This window comes from Cordyceps fumosorosea (genome assembly GCF_001636725.1).
Source record: "Cordyceps fumosorosea ARSEF 2679 chromosome Unknown scaffold_11, whole genome shotgun sequence".
Classification (NCBI taxonomy): Eukaryota; Fungi; Ascomycota; class Sordariomycetes; order Hypocreales; family Cordycipitaceae; genus Cordyceps; species Cordyceps fumosorosea.
In genome coordinates this window covers 794,432-815,761 of record NW_017387311.1, presented here as the reverse complement: position 1 = coordinate 815,761, position 21,330 = coordinate 794,432, and the positions used below count along the sequence as shown (strand labels likewise).

The window sequence follows — 21,330 nt, the reverse complement described above, 5'->3', positions numbered from 1 at the left end:
GCGTGTCGTCTGCGCAGCACCGCTCCTTCCACGTCATCCTGCTATGTCGACTTGGTCTTGGCGCCAGCGACGGGTTTTTTCGTTGAGTTGACCTCGAGGAAGTGATACACAATGATGAGAAGCATGGCAGCAGATCCGAGGAAAATAGCCAGAGTGTAGAGATCGTTATCGGAAATCATCTTGGCGAATCGTTTGTCGGCGCAACCGTCTTAGGGGCCTCTGAATGGGGGACGGGAGTGCACTATTCACAAAATTAGCGATCACATAGAGGCGGGCATTCCATATCTGATTTGAAGCACTTACAAAGCCGCGACAAGGTTGCGCTTCTGTGTTGTGTTGCCGCAAGCGAAACGAGAATGTGCAGATGGAACTGGTATACGTAGCTTCCAGGAGCTCCAACCAGGGACTTGACACTCTAGGCTTGGAAGCTGGCTGGCCAGCATAGCGCTGGCTCTGCTACTGGGGCTCACCCGCAAAAACGAAGAGGGCGTGCACGTGATTTTTAGTGACCTCATCCACCCACAGTAGACTCCCCACTAAAGAGTCGAAACATCTTTTACAAGATTTACGACGAATTTACGACGACAAGCCTTCTTGGCCAACGACGAGGGCAGCAGAGGCCAAGATTGCCGTTTAAAACATTCAATAGCGAGGGAATACCGTCATTTACTTGGGACGGCACTTCAATTTCGATATTCGGAGCGTCTCTACATCATTCCGCCTACCCCACCATCCACCACTCACCCGCTGGCGAGCGTCATCGCCTAACCACCCACCCAACATGGCGAAGAAGGAGAAGCAACCGGCCGCCGCCAAGAACAAGGCCTCGGCCTCCAAGATTGTGGAGGACCGCACCTTTGGCATGAAGAACAAGAAGGGTGCCTCGGCGCAGAAGCAGATTGCCCAGATGACGAGCAACCTCAAGGGTAGCGGCTCCGCCGAGCAGAAGAAGAAGGAGGCCGAGAAGGCGCAGCGCGAGCGCGAGAAGAAGGCCGCCGAAGACGCCAAGAAAGAGGCCGCCCTTCTCCTCGGCCGTCCCGCGCAGATCCAGAAGATCCCGTTCGGCGTGGACCCCAAGACCGTCGTTTGCATCTTCTGGAAGAAGGGCGACTGCGAAAAGGGCAAGAAGTGCAAGTTTGCGCACGACCTGTCAGTGGAGCGCAAGACGGAAAAGAAGAACCTTTACACAGACGAGCGAAAAGACGAGGACGAGAAGAAGAAGCAGGAGACGTCGGCGGACTGGGACGAGGAGAAGCTGCGGTCCGTCGTCTTGTCCAAGAAGGGCAACCAAAAGACGACCACAGACAAGGTGTGCAAGTTTTTTGTCTCTGCGATCGAAGACGGCAAATACGGCTGGTTTTGGATTTGCCCCAATGGCGGCGATAAGTGCATGTACAAGCATGCTCTACCTCCAGGGTATGTTGTTTTTTTCCCACTAGAAACATTTCGACGCTAACCCCCGACTCTGCAGCTTCATACTGAAGACGAAGGAGCAGAGGGCCGCTGAAAAGGCCCTTCTCGACAAGTCGCCGCTCAAGACACTCACCCTCGAAGACTTCCTCGAGTCCGAACGCCACAAACTCACCGGCACGCTCACACCCGTCACGCCCGAGACGTTTGCCAAGTGGAAGCAGAGCCGACTCGACAAGAAGGCCGCGGAGGAGCAGCTGCGCAAGGCTAAGGACAACACGGGCAGGGCCCTCTTCGAGAGCGGCAAGTGGACCGGCGAGGATGAGTCCGAGGATGAAGAAGAAGACGACATGTTTAACCTGCACAAACTCCGCCGCGAGACCGAGGCGCTCCAGAGGCGCAGGGAAGAGGAGCGCCTGGCCGCCCAGCACGGCTTCGAGCTGCCGCCCGCCGCCGGCCAGGCCACCGATGACGCGACGGACGGTGCCGGGGACGACGGTACGACAGACGCGGAGGGTGCGACGACGAACGGCGACGCCGCTGCCTCTGCGTCATGAGCGGCACGGCCCGCATTATACTGAGCATGACAAGGCCGAGCCATCCCTCTTTGCGAGGAGGACGACATGCACACTGGCTGCAGAAGAGGAATTTTATGAGGTTGTGCACAACACAGCATTCCCCGCAATGGCCCGCGGCAGTAGCGGACACACGAAGCCGAATCAGCTTTCGGTGTACATTCATTGGACGCATGAGCTTCTTGTACGCTACGCCTGGGCATGGCGATGGGAGGGGAACACCAGAGGGATCCAGGCTCCGGTAACAAAACGCTTTCCACTTCGCATCGTTGTCGGAGTGGCATAGCGTACGTAAAAGCGATATTACTGCAACATGTCAAAAGTAAGAAAAAATAGCATTGCATACATCATGGGGAAGGCGCCGGTGCTTCCTGGCGTATATAGACGGGGAGTTTTCATAAGCATCGAATCAAGTTGCAAATGGTATAACTGCATTATAGGATCGCCATGTTATCCTGTCCAAGTATGACTGTGATCTGCGCAAAGCACTCAATGAAGAAACAATACTCTGAACTAGGGTCTCGCAGGCCTATAAATTTGGGTTGTAGGCCCCGTCGAGAGGTGCGGTCTAGAAAGGGGCAAAATCAGAGAGGCGACCTCCGACTATAAAGTATGACAATTGCAGCCGTGCTAAAAGTTGCCCTCCGTTACCGAGAAGGCGCACACACGAAGAGATGCACCTGACGCGGGATTTCTTCCTTGGTCAAGCCCATCCATCACAATCCGGACGAGCACGGGAACCCGCGAGGCCAGTGGTGAGGGAGGCAGCATGGAGAAGAGCACTGCCTGCTACCTGAAACCATTGCGCTGGTTTAACCTGACCGCGCCTTTCGTGAAAGCTCGCAAGATGCCAGTCTCTTCGCTGCGATGGGTAACGGCGATGCAGGTGCGGAGACGGGTCTCTCGCTTCTCCGCCTCCGCCCCCTCTTGCATGCCCGGCCAGGCTCTCGCGCAGCATTTCCAGCGGCTTGGCTGGGCCTCCGAGAGGCGGCCGCAACCGGCGTGCGGCGAGTAAGAGATCGAGGGGGAAGGGGGGGCTCAGAAAGCCAGCAAGATTGCGGGCCTGGCCGGCTGTAGACTGACCAGAGATGCGCCCAAAGAGGCGTCCAAGAGGTTCAGCTTGGTTGCGCCAGGCTGGTCGGTACGCATGATGATCATGACCCTCTAGATCACCCTCCCTCGTAGACCGCGCAACCTGCTGCAGTTGGCGTGGCCCAGCTCGACGATGCGGCCACTGCCAACCTACAAAGATCGTTGTCGCGCTCGTCTGCGGCGTGATACCGATGACAGAGGTGCAAACCGGCCCAGCCCAGCGGTCCCGACGCTCGCATTTGCGAGCCTGGGGGAGGGCACCAGCGAGTTTCGCCGAGAGGGCCTGGAAGTCATGAACGAAGACGGGTGGCATTGGGGAGCGTGGTGCTTATCAGGTTACCAGCCTTGTTGTAGATGAATCCTCCATACTCCGTACTCAGTAGCGCGTCCTGATCCCCTCCTATCGGCGCTTTACGAATCAGATGCAGGAAAGGCTCTCGCTCATCACAGCCCATGCAAGGTGATATTGTGAGTGTGGTGGGGATGTGTAGCGTTGCATGGATAGGTTGCGGCCGCTTGTAAGTGTGAAGCTGGCAAGTCGGCGACAAGAACTCAGACAAAGGACGAGGGAGCAGCCAACTGGAACAGTGTTCCATGGACCTAAAACCTTGGCCATGGGGCTTCGTGGGCACGAGCGAAATTGATAAAGTGAAAGCTTTGTAACTGCCTCCCCGTCCATTTTACCCATTCTGGCATATAGTTTTGTGTTGCGACGGCTCCCGGGGGCCTGGACCGTCAGTGATGCAACTTACAAAGTCGTACCCAGCCACGATCGGAGTTCGCGGAGTCCTGCAGCGAGCGACAGCTTCCAGAGACCTTGTGGGATGGAAGGGAAGGAGGGGATGGCCGGAAATCCCTGCAACACAATGTCCAAAAATATACCATGTATACGGCAGCAAGCGCAAGGGAAGTATTAACCGGGTATTTGGTGTCTGCGATAATACTTGTAAACCATAACCGTAGCCTCCATGAGACTGGTCTTGAAGCGGCAGACGAGCTGCGACGACCAATGTGAGCCGCCGTTCCGTTCGGAACGGCTTCTTTCCTCCGTGTCACACATTTCCGCCGCCGATCCCCGCGGAGGGATACGAAGTAACAACGCAGAACACGGATGAGACACGTAGGTTTCAACGAGGGAGCGAAATTATCCATGCCGGCAGTTTTCAGAAGCCACCCGGCAAGAGACCAGTATGGTACGTAGGTCCGGATAGGACTTGTGGCATGTTGCTCCCTCTCGGCCGTGCCACCGGGTTCGAGATGGGACGGGCCGAGCGACGTCTGTTCTCCAGTTTGATATTGGATGATGTTAGCACCTAGACTCACCGCTATTAGCGTCTCTAGCCAAGGCCCCAAGCGGCAATTCGATTTTTTTTTTGTACGCCAATGTTTTTTGCTGGTAATAAGGCTCTAAAATGAATCCACGCCCGCTAGGTAAGCCACAAACCGCCGCCCTTGGATAGTTGTTGTGCTGTTTCTGGCTCTGGTCTTGTCCACCGCAGTTTCTCAGACCACTAAGCGCCCTGAAAAATTTCGTTCACAATATTGGAAAACGAGAGGGTGAGTGTATCACGGCGGGTTTCGGGTAGTAAGGTATGAGCGAGCAAACAATGCACTATGTCGTTGTCGTCTTCATAATCACCAAGTCATCGAAAATGTAGGTCTATTGGAACTGTTGGAATCTTGTTCGGCATTCTTCGTAATCGACCATGAATGTCTTGGGAAACTGCACCATTGTGCCAAGGGTCGCCTCACGCAATGCGAGGCCACGGAGGACAACCTTTGCCCTGGTCCCCGACGGCCTAGACCTTCAAAGAGAATGCCCTTTAAGCTTTGCTTCATTACCAATGGAGTCGAAGAACCCATAGCCCATTCGGTGCCGCAGCTTAGCTTGTTTGCTTGCGCCAAACAGCCACGCAAGCCTGGTCGCCCGCTGTCACGCATACATAATTTCTCCGAGCTCTATGCATGGGAATCCAGCCGTAGAAAATCGGCGAGGTCAAGTACGCCACTGGATTGGCCGTTCTGCAAGTATGTCGCAAGCCTCGTCTCCATGGCGCACACATGTCCCACCGGGATGCCTTCTGTTCTCCTCCCCGCCCCCTACCATTCTCAGTCCGTGCAGATTGTGGTACCGCTCGCTCGCATCACTTGCCGATACCTGCCTTTGTATTTAGCTTGCATGGGTATGAAAGCCAAGACTGTCTGGAGGAATGGAGCTAGGGCTTGCCGAAGTCCGCATACAAGCTCGCTGTTCAATACTTCATGCCTCGTGGCAATGCAGACCGGCGCAGCCCTGCTCGTGCGAGTTCCTCGTCTCGGGTTCAGCTTATCGTGGCGAGGCTTCGGCTAACTGTGATTGCTTTAATCCGTAAAATGAGGGGAACATAGAGATGGAATGGCGCTGGTTGGTGTATGTGGGTGGCTTTGTGTAGACGGTTGTGTCTGTTGTTGTCTGTACTTAAATTCGTTCCTCTTCCTTCCGTCTTGGTTACTGTAAAGTTGTGCTTCACTTGTCCACTTGGTCTTGGATCTGCTGGGTGCAGCGCTCTTTCAATGACGCGGCCCAACTTCTTGATTATTGTTGCCGACGACCTGGGCTTTAGCGACTGTGGTTGTTTTGGCTCCGAGATCCAGACACCGCACATTGATGCTCTTGCTCGAGAAGAAAATGCCCTCCGCTTCACAAACTTCCATGTTGCCGCAGCATGCTCGCCAACTCGGTCCATGCTGATGACAGGTACTGACCATCACATTGCCGGTCTGGGAGAGTTGGCCGAGTTCACGCGTAGCTCTGTCGCTCACCAAGGCCAGCCTGGCCACGAGGGTTATTTGAATGAGCGCGTCGTTGCTCTCCCTGAGTTGCTGAAAGACGGCGGATATCACACCATGATGGCCGGGAAGTGGCATCTCGGATTAAAGCCCCAGCACTATCCCATACGTCGTGGCTTCCACAAATCTTTTGCCCTTTTACCTGGCTGTGCTAACCACTATGGTATGCTGCCATGAAATCGTCGAAGGCAGGAGTATCTGCTGACACCGATCCCTACTGTAGGTTATGAACCAGCCTATGAGGATCAGGACCACGCAGATCGTTTCTTCGAAACAGCCACTCGAGCCTTACACGTCCAGGACAGTCACATTGCCGAACTTCCGGAGAACTTCTATTCTTCGGATGCTTATGCCTCTAAACTGATCGAATATCTCTCTGAGCGAGACAATGATGATGACAAGATACCGTTCTTCGCCTATTTACCTTTTTCTGCACCCCATTGGCCACTACAGGCCCCGAAGGATGTAGCAGATAAATATCGCGGTATGATGCCCTAACTGGTAGCAGGATACTTCCCTTCTCAAATAACCCTTTTGACTCATAGTGCATAGGGATGTATCGCAATGGGCCTCAGATTCTTAAATCTGAACGTATTGAGCGTCTGAAGAAGCTTGGCCTCGTCGATCAGGACGTCGTTTCCCATCCGCTTGTGTGTGTTGGTGAGCATGAGTCTCAGCAATGGGAAGATTTGCCCCAAGAAACAAGAGACAGTTCTGCCAGAGCCATGGAAGTATATGCCGGCATGGTTGATCGGATGGATTGGAATATCGGCAGAGTTGTCGATCATCTCCGTAAGACGGGAGAATATGACAACACCATGATCTTGTTCATGTCGGATAACGGGGCCGAAGGAGCTTCGTATGAAGCCCAGCCGATCATGGGAGACAAGGTGGCAGCTCACATTGCCAAATACTATAACAACTCCCTCGACAATATCGGCCGGGGAGATTCCTTTGTGTGGTACGGAGCGCTTTGGGCACAAGCCGCCACGGCGCCATCGCGGCTGTTTAAAATGCACTCGACAGAAGGGGGCTGTCGAGTCCCGCTTGTTGTCAAGCCACCAAAGGGTACGAATGCTTCACATGCCCGAATTACCAAAGCATATTGCACCGTTATGGATATTGTGCCAACGTTTCTGGAGATGGCCGGCTTGACGCACCCAGGCACACACTACAAGGGCCGAGAGGTTGCTGGGCTGCGGGGGAAAAGCTGGCTGCCATATTTGCGCTCTCTGCACTCGAGAAATGGCGACGAGACGACCCGCTGCATGGATGAGGAGTTTGATATCCACGAGGAGACCTATGTGACGGGATTCGAGATTGCCGGGTCCGGAGCCTTGAGGCAAGGCCACTGGAAGCTAGTGTTTGTGCCAGCACCGCGAGGACCACAGGAATGGGAGATGTTCCATATGAAGAACGACCCTGGCGAGACCGAGAATCTTCGTTACGCAGAACCGGACAAGTTTGCCGCGCTGATGCGATTATGGGAGGCGTATAAGGCGGAGGTAGGCTCGGTTGGCGTGGCAGGCGAGTTTCCCGAGGCGGTACAAGGCCAGCGTGCGTCGCTGAATGATGAGTTCGCCGACCCATACAGCTGGATCAAGTTCATCGGTCGGCCGAATCTCGTGCCAGGCCATCTGCAGCATATCCGTCCGGTGATGGACCCAACAGTAGGAAGAGAGTTGGTCACATAGTGAAGGGATCGATTGCAAAGCCGGATCGAGTGATGACGGCTGTATCTAGCATCTCAACTACGGCGAAGAAGAAGTAATATAATCGATAATTGACTTCTGCTCTGGTTGTTGACGTGCTGAGTCTTGACGGCTGCTGTTGGTGTGTTTGAGTTGGGAGCGTCGACAAACGGAGGGAAAGCCACAACGAGCTAGTCCTCACCTACCGGCCTATCGCAGCGGGTCTAAAACCGTATTATGCAGTCCCCACAGTAGCAAGGAATAAGAATAAGGGCCAACTGCAGCAGCTGTCTCGACTTGATAGGTCGAGTTGTCTGCATGAGGAGCTTCCCGCGTGAAGCTGGTTGAATGAATCGCGGAGACGATGTATCATTTCTGCGTGGAGGAAGACTTCTTTGGCGGGACCAGCATCAATTTACTACCGATGCAATGATTAGCTTTACACTGCCGCCATAGCATTGGTTGATACCTCTGTAGCTCCTAGTCTACTAACCTGGTAACTATGTACATAGGTTAGTAGGAGCACCTGTATCCCTGTAGCACTGGCAGGTAGACTTGCCATGAGCTCCTGCCAGCCCCATCTCCACCTTTTTGATCCCCTCATCTGTAGAAGCTGCGACCAAGATAGCGTCCGCTCGAAGACAATCAATCATCCCTCCTTCATCCATTTTCATCGAAACTGTCTCTCGCGCCAGGCGTCTGGATTTGGTCTGCGCGATACACAGGCACCACACTTTGTGTCGTTCCATCTTGGTCTGGCCTCTAGGCCGGCCGATTTACCAGTGGGTCTCTTGGCTACCTACAGACTGCTACGCAGCCCCCGCCCCGCCATCGGGTTCATCATCGAGTCAAACCAAGCCTTCCAGCTCTCTCCTCCTCCTCTTTTCGCCGTATCCAGCCTCATTCGTTCCTCGGTATTTCACAATACCCTTCAATTCTTGTAACTGTTCAAGGACAATATATTCTTCACAAAGGCAATCGTTTGCGAAACTCTGTCTAGGTCATCAGCGCATTCGGCGTCGTAATTGATCTCAATCCGAACAAGCTTGGGCGGCGCTTTTCCCCTTGACTCCCCGCCCCTTCCGGTCGAGTCTCAGACGATTGATGGACACGGCGCTTCTGGCGACTGGCCACGCTGCGATCACCGCTCCAGACTCTGGCCTCGAATCATCGGGGCCATAGCCTGAACGCGTCTGTGACCGGCCGCTGCCATCTCGCCAGAGGCAATGAGCACAAGCGAAAGCTCTACCAACCCACAACATGCGCCTACAGCCACTTCTCGTCCTCAAATCATTTCCACGATGCCAAGCAACACGACTCCGTCAGCTACACAGAATGCTGCGCCTGCCGCGCGTGAGAAGCCGCGCCAATCTCTTACGAAACGCTACCGCATCGAAATCGCCGCCAGCAGCTCCAGCGCCTTTTCAACCCTCGTCGCGTTTCCTCTCGACAGCGTCAAGACTCGCATGCAGACGTATCAGTACCGTGGCTTTCTCGATTGTGTGAAGCAAACTTACAAAACGGAATCTTTGGGTGGCTTCTTTCGCGGTAAGCATAGCATTGTTGCGATGGCGTCTTGGCGAAATATCTGGCGCACATATGTCTGCTTTGAAACAACTTGCTAACGAATATGCCAAAAATAGGTGTGACGGCCCCCATGGCTAGCATTACTCTCGTACGGACGGTCTCATTCTCAATATATCAGCGAGCGAAACATGCCTACGCCGGGTGGGTAAAACAGAATATGGGGTTCGACATTCTGCGCTACGTCAACAAGCCAGGCAATTACCCAAATATGTACTCAATTGCCTGCTTTGGTGCGGCCGGTGCAACGGCTGGAGCTGTTATACCCATACTAGCCTGTCCGTTTGAGCTCAGCAAACTCAGTTCGCAAGTAGCCGTTTTGCTAGCAGAGCGTGGCGGAGCCAAGAAAACAAGCGCCGCCATCGCCCAGAGCTATCAGAACAAAGGCACTCTAAGGACCATGGCGACCATCGTAAAACACCGTGGTGTCTTGGGGCTTTATACTGGCTTCCGATTACATCAATGCAAGTCAATCTGACAGCCCCCTTTTCGATCCCGCTAACACTCACCAGTGAGAGATACTGTCGGCACGGGCATATACTTTATGGTGTATGAGAGTGGGAAGCAGCTCGGCACTACGCTTGCGGGAGACAGCAGCAACAAACTTGCTGTAGTAGCGGCCGGCGGCTCGTGTGGCCTTGTTTCCTGGGCCATCATATGTAAGTCGAGCCTCTTGGTCCGCTCTTACCGATGCAAAGCTGACACCGAATGCAGATCCTATTGACTCGGCTAAGAGTATATACCAGCGCAACTCCCTTCTCTACGCGCGTGGCGAAAAGGTTGAACCTGCACCCAAAATCACATTCTTCAAGCGGGACATGTATCGGGGGTTGGCAGTTTCCATGAGCCGCTCGTGCGTCGTCAATGCCATCTTCTTTTCGTCGTTTGAGTTCATCAAAAAGCACATCAAAGACAATGGCTAAGCGACGGACTTGAAGGCTATCCAGGAAAAGCACTCCCTGCATACTAACCCGGGATGAGCTGCATTGCCATCCTGTGCTTATTAATGCTCCGAGAAAACATTTGGAAACGCGTATGCGCAGCCTTGGAGGAAACCACGCTACCTATACTATTGATGCATCTACGTCGGCGTTTCTTTGAATGATTTCCAGCACCAGCTCTTTGAATTGTGTATTCTTTCTCGTCGTTTTATGCCGGCGGTTGAACTATGGTGGAAGGCTCTTTTTGACCGTGTTCCCTTCTTCAGCAAAACACTATCCGTTTTTTTTGGTGTGGCTGCCCAGTAACTATGCAGTATTGGAGACGCAAACAGGTCGATATAATACAAATGCTAGTACAATAACGAAATGTGCCGAGACTACAGAAAAGCCTTATAGTCTTATTGCTCCTATGTAAAGAACGAAACGTCAAATGTACCAATTCAAACTGTTCACATGCTTGAAGCGCCCTGGTCTAATATCAAATTATGTTTTTGTTTTCGTAATCCCGCCTCTACTGCTGCCCCGCGAGCTCCTTTTCCACTTGCGCCTTGACGTGGTCGCGCACCTTGCGCCAGTCGTTTTCTACCGTGGCCACCCTGCGCTCCCTCGTCTCAAGCCCGACGAACTCCGGGGGCAGCACCTGCGCGGCGAAGTCGAAGCCAGTCTCGCCGGCGAGTGACTTCTCCACCGCCCCCGAGAACTTGGCCGGGTGGGCAGTGGAGAGGGAGATGTGTGGGACGGTGGCGGCGCGGCCGAGGGAGCGTTCCGTGGCGGCGGCGCCGACGGCCGTGTGCGGGTCGAGGACCTGGCCGACGCGGCGGTAGAAGCGGGTGATGGCGTCGAGGGTCTGGGCGTCGGTGACGCGCTCGCTCTCGAAGTCACGCTGGGCGGCGGCGAGCACGTCCGGGTAGACGGGGCCGAAGGCGCCCTGGTCGCGGAGGGCGCGCAGCCAGCCGGCGACCTCCTGCCCGGCCTGGCGCTTGTTCCACTCGTCGTCCATGCCGGCGGTCGCGGCGAACTCGTACGCGAGGAACCACAGCAGGCGCTCAAAGTTGCTCGAGACGAGGATGTCCATGGCGGGGCTGAGCGTCTCCTTGACGCCGGACGGGTCCGCGCCAACGGCGGCCTCCGCTTGTCCTTCCTCGCCGCGCGCCTGCTTCTCGTACCGGCCCGTCTTCCAGAAGCGGTCGAGGATGTCGTTCTCGTTGGTCGCGATGACGAGCTTGTCGACCGGCAGGCCCATGCGCTGCGCAAAGTAGCCGGCCAGGATGTCGCCAAAGTTGCCCGTCGGGACGACGAAGCGCACCTTGTCGCCAAGCGCGAAGCCGGGCGACTGGCGCGCGAGGGAGAAGTAGGCGTGGAAGTAGTAGACGATCTGGGCGAGGATGCGGCTCCAGTTGATGGAGTTGACGGCGCCGAGGTTGAGCGCGGCGTTGGCGTCCTTGTCGGCGAAGAGGGCCTTGAGGATGTCCTGGCAGTCGTCAAAGGTGCCGCCGACGGAGAGGTTGTAGACGTTGGCGTCGAGGACCGTCGTCATCTGCGCCTCCTGCACGGGGCTGACGCGGCCGGTCGGGAACATGATGAAGACGGAGACGTCCTTCTTGCCGCGGAGGCCATAGATAGCGGCGGAGCCGGTGTCGCCGCTGGTGGCGCCGACGACGGTGAGGTGGTGGCGGTCTGTGTTTTCAGGTCAGTTCGTTAGCCTGCTTGTTTCGTGTTGTGCTGTCTGTGGGAGTTTGCCGTACCCTTGCCCGTCTTGCCCTCGTTTTTACGAACTAAAAAGTACTCAAAGAGATTACCGACAAACTGTAGCGCGACGTCCTTAAATGCAAATGTCGGTCCGTGGAACAGCTCGAGCAGGTAGTGGCTGCCATCCAGGTGGACGAGCGGTGTGGTGTCGGCGTGACGGAACGTCGAGTAGCTGCGCTGGATGATGTCGCGGAGATCGGCGGGGGGGATCTCGTCGGGTGAGATGTATAGCGAGAGGACCTCGTAGGCCAGGTCGGCAAAGGAAAGGTCCTTCCATTGTTGCCAGTTGGTGGCGGCGGGAATGGCCTCCGGGATGAAGAGGCCACCGTCGGAGGCAAGGCCCTTGAGAACGGCCTGCTCAAAGGTAAACTGCGTCAAGGTGTTAGTTGTTACTGGAATTGGAGGTATTGAAACCATGACGGGTAGGTCAAGACGCACTCCAGAGTCATCGCCTCGAGTGCTCAGATAACGATGTGAAGGGTTGCCAGTCGTGGCCTCGGGCTGGGCATCGGCCGCAGCGGTGCCATTGGTCGCCATCGGTCTGCTTGGTCGGAGTGTAATATTAGAGGAAAATTATTGTATTGGAAATGATAGAGAGTTGGCGGAAAGTGACTAAAGAATGAAGTTTCAGAAGTGTGATGTTCAAAGTCGATCTGACGGTTACAAGATGGCGTCGCAAAAAAACTACCGCAGGTGGGGGAGGGGGGACCCGTTATCGGCGATGAGATGGTGCAAATGGACGCGCGATTCGTCGTGGCTTTGTCGTGCTGCCTTTTTCCTGCCGAGTGTTAAATTTGCCTGCTTCAATTGAATCGAACTAAATCTTCCCTCCCGTCTGCAAAATTCCCTTTATATCATCAACGCCTGGCCAGTGGTAAAGCTGTCACCGACCACATGCCACTTCCTGGAGGGGCAGCGACCAGTGGGGAGAGACTCCGATAGAGTCACGGCGTTCCGAGAGTCGGGTCAAGTCGCCGCCCACCGGCTTAGCCCAGATGAACTGCAAATTCCTCCGCAACTCGCGTTAGTACATTGTCAGGGTCCAGTTGAGGTCTAGTCCAGCTTGGACGTCGGTAGCCATCTTGTGCGCAAGGAAATCTGCGTAAACTGAAAGATTGAAAAACAATAAAGAAATCATTATTTCATTAATAAATCATGCAATCATTGATCGAAGCGTGGTTAGCCTTGATGGCTCGGCATGATGGACTTGAAGCTAGCAAAGACTCCTTGCGCCAACGATCGATCGGATCTTGGGCGACGCCATAGACCCTTCACCTCACTTTGGTAGCGTTTTCAGAAGCGGTGCGATCCTTGACCGCTTGCTCAATCCTATCCGGTACAGTGGTTTGCCCGCACTTCCAGTTTGTGGCGTTGCTATTCGATTGCCAGCTGGTTTCTGCGGTGTCACTTTCGCCAGAACGCAAGGTGTAACGGCCGTTTTCTCGTCATCGACTTTGACGTCCTTTAGCGCTGTTAGATTCTCAACGTCTCCATCTGTCGTGATAGCCGTCTTATTCGTTGCCTCATCGCCCGCTATTAGTTTCGTCCCCGACTCCTTTGCTATGGGTGAAACCTCCTCGTTCTGCTCCTCGACGACAGCTGCTTCGGATTTCTTCGGTCGCCCTCTTTTCTTTGCAGGCTTTCCAGCATCGGTGGATTCTGTTGGCTCCGACTGCGCATCCTGGGCCGCTTGCGTCTGTTTCTCTGCCCGTTTTGGCCTGCCTCTCTTCTTCTTGGGCGGCTTGACCGGCGTTGGTTGTACTTCGTAAACATCGTCCTCTGGCTTCGTTTCGCTCACGGTCTGGTTATCATTCTCTCCGTATGCCTCCACTTCGTGATCATGAAGAACCACTGCTTGCTCCATCTCTTGTGCATCAGACGGCGTGCTAAGCGAAGCAGACTCTGCAGGGCCTTGTTCAGCTTGAGACTTTGCTAGTCGTTTCGACGATCTCATCATGGACGGAGTTGACTTCTTTGATGGTGTCTTTTGGCGCTGAGATTTGCGGTTCGACTGCTTTTGAAGATCTCCGTTCTCCTTTTGCTGCTCTGGGTGACTCGACCTTGCAAGTTCAACCGCCTGATATTGCTCCTTCTGGCTGCTGGTTAGGCCGCGCGGATGTATAATGAGTGACGGGTCGTCGTTGATATCTATTGTTGGAGCCAAATAATTGCTTGAATTGACTGCAACCATGTGGTCAATGGTGTCATCGACAATGATTGGAGGCATTGTTGGAGGAATGCTGCTGTAGATTGGAGGTGCAGTAGGTGGTAGAGAGCTGTCCACGGTGTTGTTTTGCCGTTCATCCAGTCGCTGTCTTTTCCTTGAGGGCGGCCCCATGTTCTCATCGTCGGGAACGCCAGCACCCACAGCTTCGCGAGACTTCAATGAGGAACGCAGGCCGGCGTGATGTCGGTCTTGGCTCTCACCGTCTTCTGGACTGCTAGGGAAAGCATACGGATCCGCTAACGTAGCATTGATTTTTCTCGTCTTCTTTCCCCTCATGATGGCCGATTTCGTCACGTTGGAAGCGCGAATACGATCCGTTTCCACAGCGGATGGCGTGCCTGCTGGATACTGCGAGGGTAGCGACACAGGATCTGTTTGCTCGGTCCCAGTAGGCGCCGTGAGCGGGAGACTGGTAATGTCCCCTCCGGTGAGTCTCAGACGCTGCTCCCTGACAGCAGCATCCTGCTGCTCATTGTAAACGCCCTGGAAAAAGACGGGATCTGTTGACGACGTGGCCAGGCTGACAGGTTCTGAAGTGGTGCTAGCAAACGAGTGCAATTCTTCTAGCTGCCCCGCGGGTGGTGGTGAAAAGGTATTGGCGTCTGACTCATCATCGGAGTCAGCTATTATCGCCGCGCCAGCCATGTATCGAATGAAGGAGGCGATGCGACTAAATTTCGTTTCAGATGCTTCATTAGCAAGATGTATTCAGAACCACTAGCGCGTCGTTTTCTTTATGCGCGCGACAAGCACCGACGCGAACCCACGTGACCGTGTTCAAGCAGAAGATGGATAATAACCAGAGTACAATGCATAAGCATGGTATCGAACTTGTTGAGCAGAGTTCCAGTATTTTTTATCAATTTTTCATAGATAATATTTCCCGCGACAGTATCTGTGCGGATTGATGCTTAGCCTGAGCTGTCGTTGGAGTACGGATAGTGGTGGAGTTTGTGAAGATGCTCACGAATACAAATTTGGTAGCTTGTCCCTGATTACCTACAGTTCTGACTTTGACCCTACAAAATTTTTGATGACGGGGTAATCGTCAGAAAGTAATAGTAAAATACCATTTTATGACCAAACCCGGTACAAACGGGCACCCGCGTAATTAGTTCAGCGGTCGCCCGTGTATTATGGCTGGGTGGCGCAAGCAAGGCCGGGACAGGTAGCGAGTCGAATTAGTAAAAACATTCAATATATCCTCTTAATGCTCGTTTTCACTTCTCGTTGCCAGTTCTCGCAGTTTAAGTTTAAATTTCCCAGATCCATGGTGGCGTAACCATACTGGCATTTGCCACGATGCCATCTCCAGGCTCATTTTCAAGGGAGCGCCGACGGTAGCTGCTTGCCAAGTCTGAAGTGGGTGGTGAGAGGACCAATTCATTTGGGGGCCAAGGCTACGAATGTGATAGTCTTTTCTCTGTCTCTGTCTCTATCTCTTTGCGTATAAGATTATCATGGGCATGTATTCATTACGGGCCGCCATGGGTCTCTGTGCTACGCGAGCCCAACATCGCCAATTACCTCTGGCAAGCCAGCGCAGCAAAGTTTTTAACAATTCAATGTTTTTCCCTCCCCTGAAAACACTGTGAATCCTCGCTTTTGGCCTCAATTGCTTAAATTTGTGCAACTATTGACGAAGCAGGTGAGTATGACCAGCACATGCACGCGCTCTGTTTCCCGCAGCACACTCAGCACCTCCATGTCGGGATCCAGGCCTCCCTTTTCCCTCCAAAATGACAGTACGCCGAATTTCTTCACCTGACATCAAGTGTCTCGCATTTTGATGGATTCGCGCCATGGAATTGCGCCACTGCGCGCGTCACAGTGACACAGCGCCAACTTCTCCGCTCCACGCTGCGTCTCATTTTCTTGCCCAACAGGAGAATCCCCTCGCTTTGTAATACCACGAAATTGAGAGATTATTGGGAATATGCAGGAGGCCGTGGCTCGAGCTCGGCCCATCCTGCCCGTAGCTTCCACGACAGCATTGGCGACGGGCTCGGGGTTGCTCATGGTCGACTGCTGCTGCGCTCCATGTGCTCTATGCCGAGCTTACACAAATGCATCCCTACGGTGGTTAAAACCGTGACATTATTTGCAGCAAGTGTCCCATGTCGTGAGTAGGTGAGTCACTGGCTGCCCGGCGGTTACGAGCTCTCGCAGTATGTGGTGTGGCGGGCTGCCGAGTTGTTAACGCCAATCGCTGACGGACTGACGGATAACCGTTAGTCGGTCTACGGGCCGCAATCCTCGTCTGTCTTGGATAATAAGACAAATACCGTAATTATTGAATCTACACCGTCACTCTGAATTATATACAACGGCGTAATAGCAGTTTGCTCAGTGGTGTGGCTGGGCGAATGCCGCGAGCGGGCGGAGCTCACGGCGCCTTCCACCATAGCCCGCTCTTGATTCCGACCAAAGAACAATTTGAAATTGGCGATGCACATAGCTACTTATCAGTAAAGAGAATGTACAGGAAATGTTGTGTTTACGGAATTATTTGCAGATTGATTTCTCTTCTAGAGGGGAGGGAGACGCCCGCATTCGCTGAAGACTGGCGCCGCTACGGGCGTCCAGAGAGAGCACTGCCCTGCTAACTAGAAAACAATGGGCTCTATTTTCAACTGCCCTGCTTCTGACGTCAAGAAATAATACACATTCTTTTCCGGCAAAGCGATCCGGCCAGATCTTTCTGTTTCACCGACTATGCCAATTACAACTCAAAAGCGAACAGAGATAAGCTTAGCGTGGGCAAAACGTTCAAACTACCAATGGAAGCCATGATGGCGCTCTCGTTGGAAAGTCGGCGCCGAGCAGCTTTTGGTCACAAGGCTTGGGAAAAATGCCTTGCTCGGCTTGGGGCCAATCTAATGCTGCAGATCCTGTTGCGGGCACCTTGACGGCGGGATCCATCCCTTGGTAAACTACCGACAGTAGGCAATCAAGGGCGCCGCTGGCTTCTGCTGTTGTCGTGAGACGAGATTCGTTTCGTTTCCATTTGTTTGCCTGAGCCAGGCAACGAGATTACGACAACGAAGGGGAAACGGGCTTGTCCGCCTTGCAGGTGGTGCGAACCACTGATGGGATTTTCGACGCCTGACCAACCCCCCAGGCGCGCCCGACGTCGGCCACCACTGGCTATAGAAATCTGGAAAAAAAGGACCCTGTAAATCGCGCTGATGCCGGGCTTGCTTCTTCGGCGTGGTCAACGGCGTAGCGGCGCTGTCGAGACCCCGACCGGACTACTAGACCGGACTACATGAGGAAAAGGTGGCCGCCGGCATCGCCTTAAATCTCTCGCAAATGCCGAACCTTGGCTCGCCGGATGACACCAAAAACGCTGGGAAATTCGAAAGAGCGCAAAGACCAGAAAGCTGTGCCGACGGACGTCTTGTGCTCTGCAACAGCGCGAAAACGCTGTGGACTGTGGACTGTGGACTGTGGGCGGGCGGGCGATCATCCCCCCTCTCTCCTCTCGTCGCAGAGCCCTGTAAAGTTATGGGAAGATGGGCTGAGAAGAGGGCACTGTTGTGCTGTGTCTCAGAGTGGACAGCTTTTTTCTCTCGCCACCCACACGCCATGCCACTAAATAGATGTGCAGAAAGGCAATCAGTTTTCTCGTGCCGACCCTGTCAGGCCCGAGACGTGGGGGGCCCTTGCCAGAAACAACCACCGAAGCTGTTGGTGGTGATGACTGCCCCCCAACAAGTCTCCTGCAGCGCATTTCCGCTGGCGAAAAGCCACTAGCAGCATTTCCCGAGTGTCATTAGCAGATGCCATCGCGTGGTTCCAAAATTAGGTCTGCTTATTCGTCTTGGTCGTCGTTGATCCCTCGCTTTACATACATTCTCTTCTCCAGTAGATGTACACCCCCCCATCACCACCTCTAACTCCCTCAACATTACGAATTATCGCACGTCGGTCAACGAAAATGCGTCGAGCGACCATGAGTAAGAAACGCATCTCGCTGTCGGGAAGATGGTCCAATCTTTTCGGTGTGCCTGGTACAGCATAGGCACCGCCCACTATTGCTGTTGGGCGACAAGCCGTCCTCTTACACTGGACTGTTAGGTGATTTTGATTCATCACACTGCACAGCTTGACGCTAGCGATCCATGATACGGGAGGATAAGGACGGGACAGCTCACAGCGCAACACAAAGGACGCCTCCTCCGCAAGTTTCAATTGCTTCAAATCTTCATAGCATATGCCAGTACGTGGCCGACTGACTGACCACGGACCACCAGCCTCGATTGTGCTACTCTGGCCCTCCATTTGGGGGTGGTTGTCCTCCGCCCAATGTCATACAAAGTTGGTCGAATGTAATACAAACAAGTTTATAGTTGTCTATCAAGTGGAGACAAAGTTTTTGGTCCATGGCCTTTTTTTTGGTATAGTTGTTTGTATGCACGAAAGAGATGGCCGGCCCAAAAATCTCCGTTCTCCGCAAGGCACGATCGCCCTCTACTAACAAGCTGGGCGCAGCCTTCCAGCCGCAGAAGAATGGGCTCCAACGTAGCATTTTGTTTCCCAGGGCCCCTTTTGTTTGAGCCGAGTTCAAGCGCGCCGCCGGCCGCCCCCGGGGGTGGGCGTTTTGAAACTCGGATCCTTATCTACACATCTCGTCAGATGATCTGCCGCCTCCGACGCCATCGGCATGACAATGACCGAATCACAGTCTTGGCTGTGCTGCTCTTTCTTTCTCTCGCCCATTATCGGTCTTTGCTCTGCGCACCGGTGTTACGGATGAACAGAGAAGGACGGAATGCTCTCGGCCTTGGGGATATACAAGCTCGTGCAAAGACGACTCACGTCGCTCTTATAGCAGAGGTGAGCTCCGGACCGCCAAGCAGCTTGCCGGCTCTTTCGTCTCACCTTGGGCAGCCAAGCAAGCCATCCAATCATTGAGAGACTCCAGGTTTCTCGCAAGCGGATTGCGAGAGTTGACTGTCAATCACACAAGCGTCAAGACGGTAGGGGAATCACATAGGTAGCGCGACAGGAGGACGATTGAACAGCTGACGAAGAGAATTTTCTTGTGAATCCATGCCGTGTAATTGCCTCAGTCTGTGGTATTGTGATTGAGGGCTAGACTCTGGATATTGAGACGCTGTGGTGCTCGAGAGCCAATCTGGGAAAGGGGGGGGGTTGTGGTGGACTGCCCACCGTCTAGAGAGAAACAGAGTGAGAGAAGCGCTCACAGAACCAAGCTTCAGAGCCATGGGAATTGTGCTGGAAATGAATACGTCATTTTACCAAATTCGCATTTCCTCTGACAGCTTTTCTTCGCAGTTGACTTTTTCACTAACTAGCGCGCGCCACGGAAATGGAGAGCGTTTTTGACGGACATGACAGGTTCCTCAGCAAGGGTGTATGGGCGTGTTTGCCGTTACCGGGGGAGTATTGTCGTAGATCCAACAAGCACGGATGATTTGCTTCCTGTGTGTGGCTTGCTATCTGTGGCCGGGGTGGGCGATGCCAAGGTTAGCAACGGACAATCAGTGCATGCATTTTCGTCTGGTGATCAGAGAGCCGTCGAAGCTTCGTTACATGGCATAGTCGAAGCACAACGTCTCCGACACCGGATGGGAAGTCACAACAAAAAAAAAGCAAGAAAGGATGTGTCGGGGAACAACTCCGCGACTAACTAGAATGTGTGGCTGGGCCACGTCGACGCTGGGCTGGCTGCTTTGATCATGCCATGTTGAAGAGCGGAATAAGCCCGAGTAAGTTGGCCCAGCTTAGAATCAGCTTTGCTCCCCCCCTCCCTCAACCTCCATCATAGTTAACCTATCGTGAAACAAGGATGGAAAATTAGAGAGAAAAAAAAAAGAAAAGAAAAAATAACCGTATGATGGGAGTACATGTTTCGACGTTGATCAGCAGATCAGTTGTGCTGCAGCCTCGCCTCTCACAAGCCACGGCACCCCGACTGTCTGGTGTACCGTAGCTTTTTGGGCATCTCACAATCACTAATACACCGGACGACGGGGGGTTGTGACGACATTTCAATGGACCAGCCGCAAGTCTCTGCTGTGCAATGTGATAGAGCAAGCCAACGGAGGCGACAGGTCGCGTTGGACTATTTCGTTCATTTTATGTCCGCTCTAATGCGAGGGGAGCCGGCAGTAAGTATCGTCAGGCCGTCCCGTTGCCGCCAGGAAGAAGAAAAAAAAACAAGAGCAATAAAATGAAAATAACATACATGGCAGCTTGTTCACGGGCAGCAGGGTCCGGGGACAGAGCTTCCAAGCTTCCGCAGGGGCCTAGAGCGGGCGTGTGGCCATGGCATCGCAGATGGATGGACGGATGGATGGGATGGGGAAGGCTGGGTGGGCATTGTAACGAGGATTGTTTGTTCATCCAGGTTGACTTGACTTCTCGAGACCCCCCTCCTCCTCCTCCTTCCCTCCCTGCATCGGAAGGCCCATCCCAAGAACCCCGGGACCGACCCTACAGTGGCTCTATTCGTAGACTGAGACCCCCCCTACTAGCTGGTCGGGCGGCAACTCTCCCACTGTCGATAGGGAACGGTCAGTGCCTCGCAGGGCACTAGAAGCATTCGTATATGCTTCTATGGAGCACCGGTTATGTTTTTATTCGTCTGTTACTATCCTGCGGGCGCCTGCATATGAAATCTGAGCCAAGTGTGTGATGTATGAATGGCTGGCAGCAAGGGGGCGGCCACTGACCAAGAAATGGGAGAATTAATAAACAAGGAGCTCATCTAGTGAGTTGCAAGCAATGCCCTGGCTACCAGTGATCCTTTGCCAAAATGTGCATGTACGGACAGGACGCCACGTTCCTCAAGCGCCGGGACGGAGCGTTCTCTCATCATGTTAAGGAAGCTCTCTCTCTAAAAAACTAGCCCCCAAATGACGCACCCCAAAGCCACTAGTTCCTTTTCATTCACCTGGTTTGTACTTGCTAGTATGCGTACAGTATCTGTTCCATGCTTCTCTCGTTTGCTGACTGGTAAGCATTGCTTGCTGTCGGCGCTCGCCGGTTCTACTACGTACGTCGCAACCTCTTGAGTCTTGACCCCTCATGAGAGCAAGCCACATTTCCCCTTTCCGCGTTCCCGGTCTGCTTTTCCCTTTGCCCTCCTCCTTCTCTCTCTCCTCTTCCGTCCGAGGAAGTAGCAAGCGGCAGCAGAAGCTGGAAGCCTTACTCGCCTTGCCTTATGCGACAACACCTACAGGCCCCCCCCCCCCCCCCCCCCC

At 53.9% G+C, this 21,330-nt stretch overlaps 5 protein-coding genes across 5 annotated transcripts; 3 read left to right on the top strand and 2 right to left on the bottom strand.

The window, feature by feature from the left end:
* Positions 1 to 781: 781 nt before the first annotated feature.
* Positions 782 to 1,967, top strand: ISF_05053 (Zinc finger, CCCH-type; the record flags this gene model as incomplete). The annotated part of the gene is made up of 2 exons (XM_018848658.1): positions 782 to 1,416; positions 1,472 to 1,967. The coding sequence occupies 2 exons, from the start codon at positions 782 to 784 to the stop codon at positions 1,965 to 1,967; spliced, it is 1,131 nt and encodes a 376-aa protein (XP_018704384.1).
* Positions 1,968 to 6,460: 4,493 nt separating this feature from the next.
* Positions 6,461 to 7,600, top strand: ISF_05052 (arylsulfatase; the record flags this gene model as incomplete). Its single annotated transcript, XM_018848657.1, has 1 exon — positions 6,461 to 7,600. One exon carries the CDS (start codon positions 6,461 to 6,463, stop codon positions 7,598 to 7,600), a length of 1,140 nt encoding a protein of 379 aa, XP_018704383.1.
* A 1,298-nt stretch (positions 7,601 to 8,898) lies between these two features.
* ISF_05051 (mitochondrial carrier protein) lies at positions 8,899 to 10,104 on the top strand (the record flags this gene model as incomplete). Its single annotated transcript, XM_018848656.1, has 4 exons — positions 8,899 to 9,145; positions 9,241 to 9,606; positions 9,694 to 9,840; positions 9,896 to 10,104. 4 exons carry the CDS (start codon positions 8,899 to 8,901, stop codon positions 10,102 to 10,104), a joined length of 969 nt encoding a protein of 322 aa, XP_018704382.1.
* A 529-nt stretch (positions 10,105 to 10,633) lies between these two features.
* Positions 10,634 to 12,952, bottom strand: ISF_05050 (threonine synthase; the record flags this gene model as incomplete). Its single annotated transcript, XM_018848655.1, has 4 exons — positions 10,634 to 11,799; positions 11,868 to 12,240; positions 12,310 to 12,412; positions 12,903 to 12,952. The coding sequence occupies 4 exons, from the start codon at positions 12,950 to 12,952 to the stop codon at positions 10,634 to 10,636; spliced, it is 1,692 nt and encodes a 563-aa protein (XP_018704381.1).
* A 195-nt stretch (positions 12,953 to 13,147) lies between these two features.
* Positions 13,148 to 14,743, bottom strand: ISF_05049 (AT hook, DNA-binding motif protein; the record flags this gene model as incomplete). Its single annotated transcript, XM_018848654.1, has 1 exon — positions 13,148 to 14,743. One exon carries the CDS (start codon positions 14,741 to 14,743, stop codon positions 13,148 to 13,150), a length of 1,596 nt encoding a protein of 531 aa, XP_018704380.1.
* Between the last annotated feature and the right edge of the window lie 6,587 nt (positions 14,744 to 21,330).